We start from the raw sequence: 17,705 nt of genomic DNA, 5'->3' as shown, positions 1-17,705 counted from the left end.
TGGACGATGAAAAAATAAAACTTTATTACGGGCGGCCTTTGGCGAATTACATGTTGTATAATTGACCAATTGTAATAATACCAATTGCAATAATACCAAATGTATGTTGCAATATTTATTTGACCAAAAGCTTGAGTTCGTCTCGTTTCAGTTTACCAGCCGGAGACCGGGGTATGTCTTCTACGAATATCACACCACCGCGCAGTTGTTCGTGTTCGTCTACCCTATCTAAAAAAAAAAAAAAATTAAAAAAATATTGAAACCACTTATTTCGATGTTCGAGAAACTTTTTTACTGTCTCATCTTACCATTAACGTAAGACACTAGTTGGTCGGGTTTGATTTGCTGATCTTGTTTGACCTTTACGACTCCTATAACCAAATCGCCGTGAAAACTGTCTCTACTCGTCACCCCTGCGTCAAGTACGGCCGGATGACTTAGCAAAGCAGTTTCAATATCAATCGGTGATATCTGTAAACGAAGAAATATTCTACTTTATAAGACCATGGAGTCAAGTGCATCAAACATACATTTAAACTATATTTTATAGCAATTTATTCGTGTAGTAAAATAATAAAAGCTTTTTTTTTTTTTTTACAAGAAATTTGTTTAATTTAAAATATACCTATTCATGGGTTTTGGTTAATTGTAACAAAAAATGTGTACAAAGTTAAATTATGAAAATCGAACTCTTCTAAAGTAAGAACAACATTTTGATTTGATAAAATATATTCAATATCTATTTTTACTACACCCGGTAGTACAACCGAAAAAAATTTTATAGGATAATATAATATCTCAACAATTTGCTTGAAATCTAATAAAAAAATTTTAAATTACGTTGAAAGTCAGAAAAATAATGTATTAAATCAATTAAATGAAAACAATTGTAATTTTAATCCATTTTCTTACCCTAATATCCTTATAAATCATTAATTCTTTTATTCGACCGACGATGAACAAACAACCATCGTTCGTGTAATACCCAACGTCACCGCTTTTGAACCATCCGTCCTCGTCATAGGAATTCACTGTTTTCTTCATATCGTAAGCGTAACCGATCATGTTGGACACTGATTTAATACGAATCTCGCCTTCTTTATTAGGACCCATACTTTCACCGGTTACTAAATCGACAATCTAAAATATTTCGTTAACAAAACTGAACAAAATTCAGCTTTCTGCTTAAAAAATTAAAAATACCTCTGCTTACTTTAAATTTCACCCCAGCTGCTGGTTTTCCAACGGATCCGTCAACAACAGTATTAATATCTGATTTCATTGACCAAAGCGCTAGGATTCCCTGTTCCGAAGCCCCGTACCCTTGCTTGATCGGTATCCTTCCCTGCAGTAAATTCTCAGTAATCATCTTTTGTAACTTGGGACGCATTGGAGATCCACCGACGACGAATGTGATCAAGCTTTCAATATTATATTTGTGACCATTCGTCATCTGGTATGACATCATATCATTGGCCGCGGCTACTCCAGTCATTAAAAACGTAGGCTGTAAATACACATTTATATTTAAATTATTTTACAATAAACCTTATTTTGGTAACATAAATGTACGTATTTAATTGTATAATATATGATTAGAGTTTGTTAAATTAAATAATATATGATAAGCGATAAGATAAAATAATATCCCCACATCCATTATATGTAATATATATATATTTGTCAAACACTACTACTACACTGACTATACTCTTCTGTGGACCAGTTAGCCGATGACGTTAACCTGTGAGTATGTTTTATAAATTTTCCCTAATCAATTAATAACTATTATAAATACACTTATATCAAATTTATTTGAAAACACATAGAGTATGTCAAGATTAGTAGCGATTACTGTTCCCCTAGGCTATCTTCTTTATTCGCCTTATATATATAGAAAAAACAAAAATGTAGCTACATACACGCCATATTATATACTTTCCAAACACTGCTCCTGTACTTCTTACCCGGCCCGATTAGTCCAACGCGTAGTTGCTATCCAGAAGAATCACGAACATCGCACTAACCGGTCGGAAGTTCAAAAGTTTAATAATTGGATTGAATCAAAAATTTTAAGACCAACTCAGTGTAAAGTCACGGTTAGTTATTGCTTTTAGGTAAAACTAATTTTAGTATTAACTTACGTTATTTATAGAGCCTTGTACGTACTTTAAACATGTCTATCGCACAAAGTATTTGCTCGGAAGTTGGCTTCGCGGAGAAGAATAATCTGGGCTTACCGGAGTGAACTCCTAGCATCAATAACAATATTCCGGTGTACCAAAACACAGGAGATGTGATCATAAATCTGTTTTCGACCGGCTCCTCCATCAAAGTCCTGTTAAACAAACACCTTGGATTTATGATGCTTAAAATCGATTGGCTAGGTAAGGGGTGATGGGCTGAAATCGCGAGTCGCAAGTTGAAAGGGGCCACAATGTGTTTCGTAATTGTTTAAATATAAAGTACCTACTGTTCTATCAATTAATCGTGGTTGTACTACAATCTACAAAGGTACTATAATTATTTCAATCAATATTTTTTATAAATTACTAAACCCAAATAAAAATATAATAAATAAAAATAATAAAATTAAATTGTTTTTGAGAAACGGCAGAGAGTAATGGTTACCTCCCCCCTCAAGCCTTTTATAATGACAATGATCCGGCCTTGAACACTGTATGCACTGTGTGCACCGTTTGCACTCACATGAACGATATTAGGGCGGCTTTGATGGCGTCATCGGACAGGTGCACACCCTTTGGTACGCCGGTGGTGCCGCTCGAGAAAACCAGTGCGCTCGGCCAGCGCTTGTCGTACGCCGACCTGGTCGGTTGCACGGAAAAGCCGTCGGATCGCACGATATCCGAATAGGCGACGAACCCGACGGTGGTCGCCGTGGAGATCTTCAATTGTGGCCGGTGCTCGATCATGTTCAAGATGTCGGCTATTGCGTGGACGCTGGACGTATTGCAGAACAACACGTCCGGTCTCGACTCGTTAACGAGCGCCGCTAGGGTTTCTGCGTGCAGATAAATTCGCGCGTGATGAAAAAACCGATTAAATATCCGATTAAATATCAGCAGTGCCGGATTTAGCTGGTGGTGCAGGGGTGCAATCAGGGGGGGGAGGAAGGGGGCCGCGAGGGGTGCCCCGGGGGGGGGGGGGCACAAAAATGAAAAATTTTAATAATATACTACAAATATTACAATGTTGTGCATTTTATTTATAATCATTTCAACTTCCTTTTGCGCATTTCGAAGTGAGCGCAATATTTGGTTGCTACGACACTGGGCAAACGCCGTTGTATCTAAAGGGCCTAAAATTGAAACTTTAATTTTAATACATCCGGCACTGAATATCAGCCTTTTAAAACGGAGGCACGGTTACTTTTTTTCAAATTGTAATCCAACGCAGCAACAGTTGCGCCAATCAAAAGTCCCGCCAACAGTACCACTTGTCCTTCATACGAACCGTAGTCCACGCTCATCACTACGTCTCCTCGTCCCAAATTATCGTTGCGAAACGCGGTAGCCATCGCGAAAACGTCTTTTTTCAATTTCGCATACGTGTACTCCGTGCCGGTAATACAGTCGATCTAAATGTACGATGTTTTGTCATCAATCCGTTTACGTGAAACTAAATATGACTAACTGATACTATTACGTTTCATGGGAAAATATCCTGGTCAAATTATTTCCAAAACTAAATATCCCTTAACAAAATATCCCATGAAAACGCACATTTTTCTAAAAATACATGTTGAAATAAATTACATTTAATAATTACATTCATTTCAATCATATCAAACATTTAAAATTACAATAAAAGATTTTAAAGATGAGTGTTACATTAATTTATTACAATTATTTATTTGTATATTATTATATTCAATGTATTATTTATTTAACATTATATAATATAGAAAAATTATGTGCTCTCCGTCTACCGCCCCGCTCTTATTACCCACACATGATCAAAAAAATTTATAATTTATTAGAAATCTACTACGGCACTTTATTTGTTATGTGGTAATTCTAATTTACAAGTTCTTTAAAAACAGAAATAACTTCAGAGATAGGTACAAAAACATATAACGTCCTAGGAATACTTATTGTTTAATTCATTAGACTAAATATTTACTATATAGACTACAAAGAATATTTATATAGACTATGTATTTTTGTTATTAAAATTGAGTATAATGAAATGAAACATTTACGAACTTCAACATAATTTATATACAAGTATATTTCTATGGAAAATTTAATAAATGCCCACTCGAAATCTATTGCTATAGTTTTAGACTTAAAGTTATCAAAATACGTTGTATGTATTTTTTTAATCACAACTTTCATAGTAGAGGGAAATGTTAAGAATTAACTTTTACGTAGGATATATTTAAATTGTTGAGATATTTTGACCGGTTTATTTTTACTGTGATATTTTGACGAGTCACCTTGTATAACATCAATATTGTATTATTTTTCTTACCCCGAAAAGTCCTTTATTGTTCTCCAATTGAACCATAAACATTTCAGCTATTGTTTTATTGTGCATGAAGAGTTTTGGTCCAGAGAGCTGTATACTGACTGCCATTTTGTCCAAATATTCAAAATTTACGAGCAACTGACCTAATACTCGGAACGGGCTACATATTTATACGGTTCCACGTAAAAATAGATAATTTCGATTGCATGTCCAAATGTTGAACCGGTAATTACATATGTACATTCGTATATTACTAATTCGAACTATAATTTATTAATTTTCTAGATCATTATACCGTAAAAAAAAAAACGATACTTTTGAGAGTACGAATTGTTTTACATTCCCATATGAAAATTATCCGAAGGTCAATATTTCTATTTGTCTACGTTAGTAATATATTCTATAAGTATTTTTAATATTATTTTTAACTAATCGTTCTTAATTATGTCTTAGATCTTGGTAATTACAGTTGAAGTCAGTGTAATTTTTGCGATAAAGCAAATACCGGCTTTACATTTTTTTCCTGTGAATATTTGCAAATTAAATATAATTATTGTAAACTAGAAGTATATTAATAGAGTAGATAATTATTAAATATTTAAACTTGTATAGAAGATGAAATATTTAATAATTACCTAAACTTATATAGAAGACTATAATTTTCAGTTGATTTAGTTTTACCATTTCTGCATATATAAAGTCATGAATCGGTTCTTAGTTACAAGCAAATTCATATTATTTTTACACGATACAACGATAATGTATCTAAAAAAAAAAAACGACAGGTCTATAACTGAAGCAACAGATTTTTTTAATATATTAGATTCTTTCATGATTGAAAACATTGTCTGGGATAGATGTTTTGGAGTTTGTACCATTTGTACTAGCTCTATGTCAGGTTGTTATAGTGGTTAACAGACACTCGTTAAAAAAAAAGCCCCTTATGCTGTATGGGATTATTATATTATAACGCAAAGAGAAGCTCTCGCTTCCAAAACTATTAGTCCAAGTCTTGATGAAGTTTTGCTGTCTGCTATTGAAATAGTTAATTTCATCAAAACTCAAACTATGTGTTACTCGTCCCGGTGTTTTGAAAAAATGTGTGAAGACATATGATCTGGGCTTACCTCTCTTTTTTACTATTGCAACTCTCGTAGGTTTTCATAAGTAAATGTGTTAAGAAGAGTATTTGAACATCAAAAAGAACTTTAATTGTTTTCTTCTTAAACAAAAAAAAAAAATTTGAAAAATTTGAAAATTAAGTATTTTTAATAAAACTATCATACTTAAGAGATATTTTTTAAAAACTCAATATATTAAATGTATCTTTACAAGGTAATGAAACCCACATTTTACTGTTGAGTGATAAAATTACTTTTTTTAAAAGTAAATTAGTCTTGTGGAAGAATGAAATGGATAAAGGTGCTTTAAATGACTGTTTCCCCACATTGTATATGTTCCTTCATAAAAATAATTTAAACTTGATAGAATCTGTCAAATTATTATTCATGGAACACTTATCGCTACTTATTGTTCACTTCCAAAATTATTTTCCCGAGGTTATTCCCGAGGTTATTCCCGAGGTATATTGGATTAAAGATCCTTTTACTACTGATCTACCGTTAGAATTAACAATTTTGGAACAAGAAAAACTGATAGACTTATCCTCAGATTCACTAAATCAAATCAAAATTTGCATCATCAACTTTATCAGAATTTTGGATAGCTATGAAGAAGCAGTATCCGATCGTAGCCAATAGAGTTATCAGGATTTTGATTCCATTTGCTTCTTCATACTTATGTGAAACGGGTTTTTTGGCCTTATCAGTTATTAAAACTAAACAAGACCATTGATTAAATATATTTAATCAATAGCAAGACTGAATACCGAAAAGGAAATAAGAATCGCGTTTTCAAAATTTTCGCCAAGATTTGATAATATTATGCAACAAAAACAAGCACAACCGTCCCATTAAATATTAAAATGTTATTATATATTATCTATTATTAATAATTACATGTTTATCATTAAATAACGTTAGATTAAAATGATTAAATAATTTAAATTTGTTTATTTCAAATGTTCGTATAGAAGCCGTAAATTTTATTACAAAATCAAAAGGAGCCGTGGACCCAAAAAGATTAACAACCACTGATCTAGAGGATAATAAGTGTTATATTGATTGGCATGTTTTCGTCTATGTATGTTGGTAACCGATACATAATACGCTTCAATTAAATCAAGGCGAAATAATTATGAATTTTTATACTCAGCACCATAAAAAAGACTGATGATTTCATAATAATATCATACGACACCTACCGGGTAAGTTTAAATAACGGTACGGTGCTCGTAAAAATTATAAAGCACGTAAATTTTGTATTTCAAAAATCGACCAAAAAACAAGAAGTGAAATAACAAATACCACGAATAAAAACGAGAGGAAAAACGGTACGCGTTGCATTGTAATATAACGATTGAAGGCGCTATGGATAGATAACCATATGTATTACCTGTACGTTATGGTACCGATACATTCCAATGCAAAAAAATAAACTATATTATAGTTCGTCGCTTGGGTGCAATTTCGTTTTCTAGGTCATTACGTTTTCGTTGTATGCGTTCGTCTATGACAAACATCACAACATGCATTTGTTTGTTTTACTTTTTAACATACTAATTATTAATAACAAGCCTGTTAGGTATCAGTGACGGTTATATAATTATACGGAAATGTTTATATTGTGCCTCGTAGCACAAGTACTACACAAATTCAACTCGTTAGACCTGGGTTAAGTTGAATAAAATCACGTGGAATTTACTATTTCATAATAATATTCATTTGCATTATATGATGGCTTTAAACATTTGAAATTCCAAAATAAAATAGTAGAACGTTCGAAATGTTTATACTTAATTATCAGAAGGTATGAAATAAAAATGGATACGTTTCACTACTTAGTACTCGCGTTACTTTAAAGGAGTTATTATTCTATTCTATTTATATAAATTTATTGTGTTTAATTGACTTACGTTTATGACTACGTGTACTAATTATACAAGTCTATTAATATTACACGTAACATCATTGGGCCGAGTTGTATTAAATATTCAACTATTCAGCTGACTAACAGTACGTAACGATTAAACTTTAAATACAAGTATTAGTTATTTATACAAACATTCTAGATAAAATGTTTAAAAGAACGACAACATTAACGATTGCACACTAATCGCTAACACATACAATGCGCGTTAAAACGATTTATAATACTTTTTTATAGCACTTTCAGAACTTTTCTGCTCAATGTAGCATTTTAATAATAATTTTTATAATTTAATAATGATCACATTAGGTTAACTAGCTCTTATCAATAGTATGAGTTCACGTAATAATAGTAAAAAATAAACTAATTCTTATGAATTTCATACATTAATTAATATGCATGTTCCTGTAGATGATGGAAAAAAAAATTTATATTCTACAATCCAAATTTATACAGGTAGCTTATTTTTAATTAAGCTGTTTCCAAGTATTGAAATATTTGATAGAAATGTGTCCGTACGCATGCGAATATAAATGTATACCTAAACAAATTTAATTTATTGAAAACAATTTTTGTATACGGTTATTTATAACAGTTAATCTTCATAGTTTTCATATTTCCATAACCAATTTTCATGATACAAGTTCCCATTACATCTGAATAATCTGAATAATATCCATAGCACAAAATATGAAAAAATAAAACTATTATAATTACAAATTAACCTTTAACATCAATATAAATAAATGACATTAGTTTTAAATACGCACTTAGACGTATAAACGGTACGTATGTATTCTGACGTTATTTAACCATTATGATTAAGTATTTTATTCGATTGAATAAATTAGCTTAATCTAGCAATTTCCCTGTGCCTATATATTTATTTAATAATTGCTCTACGTTCGTATGGTCAACGAAGGACAACTAAAAAAAAAAAATGTAGTTCCTTCTGATCATTTTTCGTGTTTTCGATTAAAATATAAACAAATACACATAATATTATATGCATGATATAATGCCGGTCTATAAATAGTCAAATATATTAAGTAATAATATTCATTTTATAGCACATATTCTATATGTTGTATTCACTAATATTACCGATAACTATTCGCGTTCGATTTGCCATCAATATGGTAATATTTAATTTAATTACAAACACGTGAGCTGTAATGTATTGATTCTTCGCAAAACCTTCACACCCAGGATTCATTTCTTTCGTTAGCATGTTGGTTGCACCTTGTACGGCTACAGCAAGCATGTACTACAGGGCAACGAAACATATTCATTTTTTCATTTCTCTGAAGTTCATACCCTTTTAAATTGTTTACTAATATTATATAAAAAATGGTGCACACAACAAATTTCAAGTAACAATCTTAATTTTTACTGTTAGCGCGACCCATCAAAATATATGGTTCATTTGTATTGTGTACAAATAAAAATAAATGTATAAAATTAGTTAAAAGAGTCACAGATTATCATTTAAATCATTCCAAGCATCCATAATTGATCTATCAGAATGTGAATACCACTACCATTGTTGTCCGATTGCTTGTAAAAATCACGGGTTTCGATTTTCCTGGTTGGTGGTAGATCTCAACACCGTACGATGCATTCTACACCAATAACTAACTATAAATGTTTACACGTATGAATAGGTTACACCTATAAATATACACGTATGGATTTAATCTAGTCCGTGACTAGAAAATTTTGAATACACGCACACAAACAACACACACACGACGTACCACGTGCTTAGGATATTTTTAAAAGTTGAACCACCCTTAGTGCACCCAGCTGTATATAAGGATGACTCATTATCGGTTGGCTCGTATATTATTTGTCGCCCGTCGAAGAGCTTACACGTGCAGACAAACTGGCACGTGCGCATGTATTCAACGCTGCCACCGCTGCCGCCGCCGGTGTACATAAAGGACGATTTGCGATAAAAAGCTGTCGTGTCACTGTTATCCGACCACAACTAAACATAAACACACACACACACACACATACACACACACACACTCACAACACATTTGTGTACTTTTCCGATACGAGTCTTTGTACTAAACTTTTCAGATAAAAATGTATTGTAAGAGGGGTCAGGATTTCAATCATAAACGCAAATCATGTGCGAATTCTGTTAATTTTTTTTTCGTCGATTGCTCGTACAACTATTTTTATTTTATCTGTAATATTATATTTTGATTATGTTACGGTATGTACCGATGGTCGATTCATTTAAAATCACATTTTTTGTTCGAATAGACACAATGTCAGGAAAAGGAATTTACATCTCGTCGTAAAATACATAGTATATCATATTTGTTTTCAATCTAATCAATGCTATTATATAAGTTATTATATTACACTATATTATATTAGTATACTAATTGTTTTTTTTAAATTACATCAACTATTTCAAGTGTTTGTTTTTAACCTTAAGTGTTCAAGACAAATATCTGCGCAGTTTAGGCAGCAAAATCATTTGTTTTCAATGTTATGATATTAAATTACAAACAATTACGCTATTCAAATAAAATAATTAAGTTAGCTATAAAGTAACTACTTGAAAATTGAAATCAAAATTAATTTTTTTTTTATGTAAGAGTATACAAATTACTCGCACATAATTTTTTTTTTTTTTTTTTATCAAAGTTTAAGTAATTTATCTGTACTTTGACACTATAATCTAAAGATTCCCGAGTCTCAAATATAATATGTAGATGTAATGCAATATTTAAATTGTGTATACAATAGTAAGTGTTATATTTTATTTACTTTTCTAATATGTACACTTAACTTGTTAGCTAATTTAATATCTATATTTTCATTTAGATATTAAGATGTTTAACTGTGTTGCGCACTATTTTCTACGTTTAAAATATCGTTAACAATAACATAGGAAAATAAATGATTTCCTGAGATATATTATGTGGAATAATAGCTGTTTATACGTATATTATGCTCTATCTTTTTTTCTTTATTATTTATATATTTTTTTTTCGAGGTCTTGGTATTTTAATAGTCTAACATACATGACTAAGAAAATAACAATTTTGTAATTTTATAATTTTGTACAGAATCTTTTAATTCGAGCTCATTTCTTTTTATTTTTTAAATTATTTAAAATCTATGCAAGTATAATATCTAATAACTGAGAATTATCTATGTGGTATATATATACCACACATATATACATATAAATAGTAAATAATAACTAAAACATTTGTTTTTATTATTTTATATTTATATGCTAACCTATTAATATATCATTATGACGATTTCGTAAAAAACTAAAATAAAAATAATTATAAGGATGACATTTGTTTTTATTAGTTGCATTGGAAACTACCAAGTTGAAAAATGCTACTATGAATAATAAATTAATTGAAAACTATAAATATTTTTATACTTCAGACAACAAAATGTACAACTCGTTTGAATCATATTGAAGCGTACCAGCTGATGACCCACTTGCTACAATTACACATACATAACAATATAATGTTATTATTCGTTATGTAAATAGATGTTTGAGTTTTTATAGAGTTTTGATGTAAACATGTTAAATGTTTATCAAACGAAAAACAGAGCATACCGAGATCAGCGAGTTATCTACGTAAACTGGTTTTGTCATCGTAATTCGTAATACAAGAATTATTTCTCAATACTATTTATTATACCAAAACAAAAATATTATCCTATTAAAAAGTCGAATGTATAGATTATGGAGTAGGGAAAGCAGTATACAACGACAGTAATATTATATTAGTTACGACGTGTAAATCGAGTTTATTAAAAATATAAGGGCAACTGTATTATAGTACAATGCGTTCATATTTAATACTATTAAATCAAATTTCAACGTTGTCGGGCCAATTCCCTTTAAAATCATTGGAATTATTACTCACACCGAACTATTCAATTAGATGCAAAAGAGGGGATGACTGTTAAGTGCACATTCATGTCTTCCCTTGATTCGATCCGGGTATTTTTTAAGTGAGTAATATTTCAATAAATAATGAATCCATACTAGTAGACTTATGAGCTATTGTACACGAGCAGTCGGAACAAATCATTTTCCTCGAATACATTTTAAACATATTTTTGAGACAAGTTCGCATAAATAATGTTGTCAATTTTATTTTAAGTTGTACCGTTTCTTCGTTTCTTTCGTTAGAAATCAAAGACGTGATTTAATTTCAATTTTAATTAATAATTTTAAAGTCGTAAATATTAATACCATACAGATGATTATCTATTTTAGATTAGTGACTAATAGTATACGGTTTTTAATTGACGCACAATATATCAGTAAATATGAGCTATTAACGTGAGAAATTACTAATTAATTTTGCACTACACCTACACGTTTATTTGTTCGTGAAAAAACAACAATGGCTGTAAAGTGCTTTAACACTGATATTTAATTCAAATTATTATTTTTTGTTGTGCTGTCTTGTATAAAAATAAAATTGACTGTTATAATTTTTTTTAAAACCATTGTATGCATTTTATATTAGGGAATTATTTAATGAATAATCATTATTGTTTTTAAATATTGTATGTTTAAAAAATAATATTCACATTCACAATTATCAAATTATTTCAATAGGATTAACTATTATTTAATTATTATTATTTTGCATGATGTATATACTAGTCATGGGAAGTAAATCTGGAGTCTTCAAAAATCCGACAAAGACGGATTCCAGATTTTCGGATTAACAAATTTCAATATCCGAATTTTGGGTTTAAAACTGTGTAACTTTGTTTTCTAATTAAAAAATACGTATGTAGATATCAACACTTACTTATAAGTTAAACGTAAAAGAATACTAATTCAATTTCGGATTTCATATTTCAAGAATTCGTATTTTCCCATCACTAATAATATACCTTATTGGATATTTTTGATTTTTGTACATGGAACAATCTAAATAATTTAAATGATAATTTTTGTTATAAATAGATAGAATAACGATGAAAATATGAATAATTGAACGTCCAAAGAAATCGTTGAAAAATCTGAATTCTTTCACAGTCTTACATTAGTAACTAACAACGAATGTTCTAATTTTGGAATATTATAATATTATGAAGATACACGGCTTGTGTCAACGAACCGTAATGATTTTGAAGCGCATAATGAATTCGTCGAGCGTTAAACACGGTAGGTGCTATTATCACTGGTGGCATACGCAAAAGTAGATACATTTAATATCATTATACATCGTTATAAGAATACTGAACTATGTTCCGAATAATGTAACATTGAACAGACTCGACTGTACACGAAAATGAAAAGTTCCTGTAATAAATTGTGTTAATTGCGAGCATGGGCTTATTTTAGGGGGAGGTGAAGGAGCAATGTCCCTCCCTAAGTCCGTATTTAAGGAATTGATTATATGAGAGATACACATTTCAAATTATTTTAATGTGGATTATTTTATAACGAAATCAAATTACACGTTGCTGTGAATACTGAATTGGGCTTTTTGTCGGGTTTATACTTAATGAAAAATCGAATAAAACACAAGCGTAACTTTCAAAACACAGACAGATGTTAGAAATGAACTACGCAAAAGTCGATTCTAAGTGGATCTGGCATTAGATTAAAAAAAAAAACCCACATATTATTAAGGATTCATTTAATTTAAATATTACCAAAAATTTAACTTTTAAATTTTGAGCCTGAATCGAAAAAAAAATTGAGACGCTCCCTCCTAGAAGTAAGTCTGAATACATACGCCCCTAATTTCACGTGTGTTTGTCATGCGTCATATTTTCAACTTCTTCATAGTGCTATCCGATTATGGCCAATCTACATTTTATACGTGTAACCGTATGCAAATATTTTGATAAATAATAGATTTTAATTATGATACACGTGTACACGAGATACCTATGCACCGTTTCCTTTACGAACGTCGCGACAAAACACTAACTGTTAACGTACGACGTATTTATTGTTCACATACAGTGTTCGGAACGATCACTTAAAAACAGAACTCGTTGGCGTTCAATTTATTTTTAAAGTGACCATGTTCACGTTCAAGTTCCATGAATACGCGTCTATTCTACGGTTAATTTAAATGTTTTTATTTTATACTGAATCACCTACTCGAATTCCGTATAAATGAGACATATAGGTATTACGTATATTTTACTCTACGTTTAACCATATCATAGGTAACCATTATTTATACTTATATTTTTAAAATGCCAAATAAATGTGGACGCTTCTAAAATCGTTAGAAATCGTTAGGAATATAAACTTTGTTTGCGATCACGTATTGTTTGGAAACAGCTAGTGACATTCGTGTGTCGTTCATAAAATGCGTTCGCGAACGACATTCTTCCCAAACGCTGCACCGGTGCGCGAACACATATTCGCTTAAAGTTTTCGTCAGCTACCGCGTACAATAAGCCAACGACTAATCATGTCGTAACCAACGCGCAGGACGCGAAGGAGCTTTCGGATTTATTGGCCGACAATGTTATTGTGCGGCATTGATTACGGTCTGATGCTGTTTCGGCGAGGCCGGTTTACGCAATCACACAAGACGTGCGTTTCAATCCGAATAGTACGCGTTGCGTTATGGTAAACGCGCGTGAGCAATGACCTATAGCTGTAAGTAAATCGCAGCTTTTGTTATATTAATTTTCGTTTTTGCTCTACCGCTTCATGTCCATGCGACGAGTCGTCGCCAATGACGTTCGTTCACACTGTACGTTCGTCATCGATGATTTGGGTCTGCACGCGCGGTGGTTAGGTTTGTATTCCCAGAGATTTCGGGACGGTGCGTGGATCCGACACTGCGATTTTGTTCATCAACCGTGATTAGGTACGCTTTTATCTGTACGTGCGCTTGTAAGTGTACTCCCCGTAAGTAATTTATACTTAACTTAGTTACTAAAGTTACTTACAGTAACTTTACTCCCTGTAAGTATACTGTTGTCGTCTCGTAGTAAAGCTCGTCCGTGTACCATATAGTCCGACCGCTCGGCACGGACCCGCGTTGATATTACTGTGCCAGCACACGTGGACATTTTGAACCGCTGCACCCAGGGACGTATTTAAGGGGGTGATATGGGTTTTAGAACACCCCCTCCCCATCGACCATATTCTATGGTATTTCATTAAATTACAAACTTACTTAAAGTATGATTTGAATAAATGTTGTATACAACTTGTCGATTTTACATACACTGTTTTAATATAATCATTTTCATTAGTATAATAATTTATATAAATACATGGTATTTATTTATGTAATATAGGAGGGGGGCAGAGCCTCCCACTTACCATAAGTCTATCAAATTTTAAAACACCCCTGTTGAATAAATCCTGGATACGCCACTGCCGGCACCTGAGTGGTGCAAGGGTCGACCCGTAAAAGCGAGCGCGTCCGCAGCTTGCTGCGCGAGAATAATAATATATTTCTGTCCCCGAAGCGAAGACCTTTTGTTTTTATCACCGTGAGGGACCGGCCGGAAGAGGTCCATTTATGTACACGCCGCTCCCGTGCGCCGTTTTACACGCTTTGTGTAGGAGGTCCCTGTGCGCGTTCGCTCTCTATTAATACGCGAACCGGCCGCCCGTTGACGTTCGATGACTCATGATGTTTCCGTCTTATTCTGGACGCGCCATATACGCGTATTGTATGTAACCCTCTGCCGTCGTATTTTTTCCGTTGTGTGTATACACGTGTATCTATGTATTTAATTATAAATAAATATATATATAGATATAAGTATTTATTTCTCGTATACACATGTTGCAGGGCCATTGCAAGGGGGTGGTGAACCGGACACATGTCCAGGGCCTACCGCTTCGATGGGCCACTTTAAATGAGGCATTAGTAGATATTTTTTAATGTTGGTTTTCCGTAATTGTGATTCATATCTCATAAACGAGTACTGCATATTAAACCTACTGCGGTTTTTACTTTTTTTAATGCATGATACGTTCTATTTTATTTAATATTATGTATTGTTAACGGTTAAACCACTAGCATGCTATAAAGGAAAATTATTAAGATATGTTCGTGTAAGATTTTAATTGTTTAATTGTTATTTGCACCAGGTATATATGAACTAAAACAGTAAAAATACATAATTTTTTAGTTATTGTTACGCATAATTTGAATATAAAAGTATTGAACCATAGTTATTATCTTAACTATATCTTAATTCTAAAAATCATAATGTATGCATCAAAAAGAAAATAACCTAAAATATAACGAGGGGCCTAAGTATGTTTATCTTTATGCTCGAAAAATATCGTGGACATCGTAAAAAACTCTTGATAACTTTGCCTTGGACCCCGAAAAATCCAGCATTGGTCCTATGTACATCCATGGGTGCTCACGCGCACCCGTGTGTTCGTGTGTAAATGAGTTTATACCAAAGTGTATCACAACAACTTACCCTCCAGAATTCACACTGATCCTGCGGGGAAATATATATCAAGGGGCTGGAAAAACAACAACACCGCGGCCAATCGCTGGCTGCCGTCCAGTCACAGATAAGCGGCGCCCCCGCACGCGCATTAGGCTTAACCGTTGTTACGCGTGTGCGCCGCGGTCCCCTTTCCTCGCGGCGCAACTTTCGTTTGTCATTCTAATTTTTAAACGTTAAGCCTGAGGCTGCTAAGGACGACGTGCATCGACTACAATACGCACTGCTGCAGTTATCCAACGAAGAGTATCGTATATTATTATAATATTGAGTCATGCTCGTGTAGTTACTATAATCCCACGCCGCAGACACTGGAAAAACACACACATACACACATACACACACACACACGCACGCACACACACACACACACACACACACACGCACACGGTTCCGTATAATCTCTAATTGTTAATCAAGCGTTACACTCCGTAACATGCATATACCGGTTTGATCATTTAAAAATATCACTTTGAAGCCTTACACTATTAAGTGATACACAAGTATTATATTTTAGGAACAATAAAATTATCATAAGTAAAATTGACATGGTAATAGTACTAATATTATTATAGAATAATTATTATTAAGTCAGTGAATGCAATACCTACTGCGATACAAAAACTTTGAAATGATAACCACTATGTTAAGGAAATCGCATAAAAAGATATTTTCAATTAATTTTAGTTATAAAAACATATTTGAATGCAAAACACCTTTTGCAATCCTTTTGTTTTTTGTTCCCTTTCAAAGATTTTATCGCATACGCAGAGGCGCAAATCTAGAGGAGCAGGGGGGGCATTGTTCCCCTTAATTTGGTAGGAGGGTGGGTAATTGATCGATAATCGATGGTTAATTTTTAGACATAACAATAAGGATACATCAATACACTTATATTACGTAATTGTATATTATGCGAGCACAACGAACGATTTTATTGGTGGGTAGTGAATACTATTGTTTTGCCCTCCTCCATAATTCCAACTAGTTTGCAGCCACAGATGTAAGCGTACGTATGTATAAATACATAAATATTTTAAATTTAAATTTATATGGATATGATGTTTGCAGCTTTACACGCACGGCGCACGTATTCAACTATCAGTTGCCGCACTGTTAATACCTCTCCGACCTGTATTATTCTCCTGATGATACAACACTGATAAAGATGTGATAATGAATAAAATATTGACAGTTTTATATGCGATTATAATTTTGAATTCATGGTATTTTCTTTTATTTACCGTTTATTATTAAAGGCAATTGCAAGTACAACATCTTCATTCATTCGTGCTATTCACTGCAGTATAAGAAATTACATGCGGCCATATGGATTAAGTAGACAATTTTTATTCCGTAACCAGCCAATTTACAAGTTTATCTCAACGTACTAGTTGAGAATGTATGCGTGGACCGGTTGAACACAACCTAAGGCATCTTAACCCATATTGTAAGTTAAATATTTCGTATTGACATTTTATACAAAAATATTGTATACATTTTAAATGTAACCAAGTAATATTCCTTTTTAATAAAGTTTATTTTTAATACCAGAACAAATAACTTAACAATCTGGGTAATTTCATTGAAGATTATAATGGCCCATGTTATCAGTTTATCGCCGATTTTCCGGCAGCTTAAAAGTCGTTGGGTAGGTACATTTAATATGTAACAACTAATAAGAAATATCT

The 17,705-nt window shown here is 32.3% G+C and overlaps 2 protein-coding genes across 3 annotated transcripts in view; one reads left to right on the top strand and one right to left on the bottom strand.

Moving 5' to 3' along the window:
* On the bottom strand, positions 1-4,616 carry LOC112680668 (4-coumarate--CoA ligase-like 9). Its single transcript, XM_025550837.1, has 8 exons — positions 4,495-4,616; positions 3,391-3,598; positions 2,710-3,022; positions 2,170-2,338; positions 1,214-1,507; positions 913-1,140; positions 309-471; positions 1-228 (listed from the first exon to the last, which is right to left on the bottom strand). The coding sequence occupies exons 1-8, from the start codon at positions 4,597-4,599 to the stop codon at positions 116-118; spliced, it is 1,593 nt and encodes a 530-aa protein (XP_025406622.1). The 5' UTR covers positions 4,600-4,616; the 3' UTR covers positions 1-115.
* Positions 4,617-17,276: 12,660 nt separating this feature from the next.
* LOC112680984 (dual specificity protein phosphatase 10-like) overlaps positions 17,277-17,705 on the top strand; it is a 33,248-nt gene continuing 32,819 nt past the window's right edge. The window contains exons 1-2 of one of the 2 annotated variants that reach the window (XM_025551252.1): positions 17,277-17,464; positions 17,569-17,665. In XM_025551252.1, coding sequence (XP_025407037.1) covers positions 17,619-17,665 — 47 coding nt within the window. In that variant the 5' untranslated portion in view covers positions 17,277-17,464; positions 17,569-17,618. The remainder of the gene's footprint in view (positions 17,465-17,568; positions 17,666-17,705) is intronic. The other variant, XM_025551259.1, reaches the window with a different exon arrangement.

This window comes from Sipha flava, unplaced genomic scaffold, assembly GCF_003268045.1.
Source record: "Sipha flava isolate LNK unplaced genomic scaffold, YSA_version1 101_pilon_pilon, whole genome shotgun sequence".
NCBI classification, from domain to species: domain Eukaryota; kingdom Metazoa; phylum Arthropoda; class Insecta; order Hemiptera; family Aphididae; genus Sipha; species Sipha flava.
This window is presented reverse-complemented; position numbering and strand designations above follow the sequence as displayed.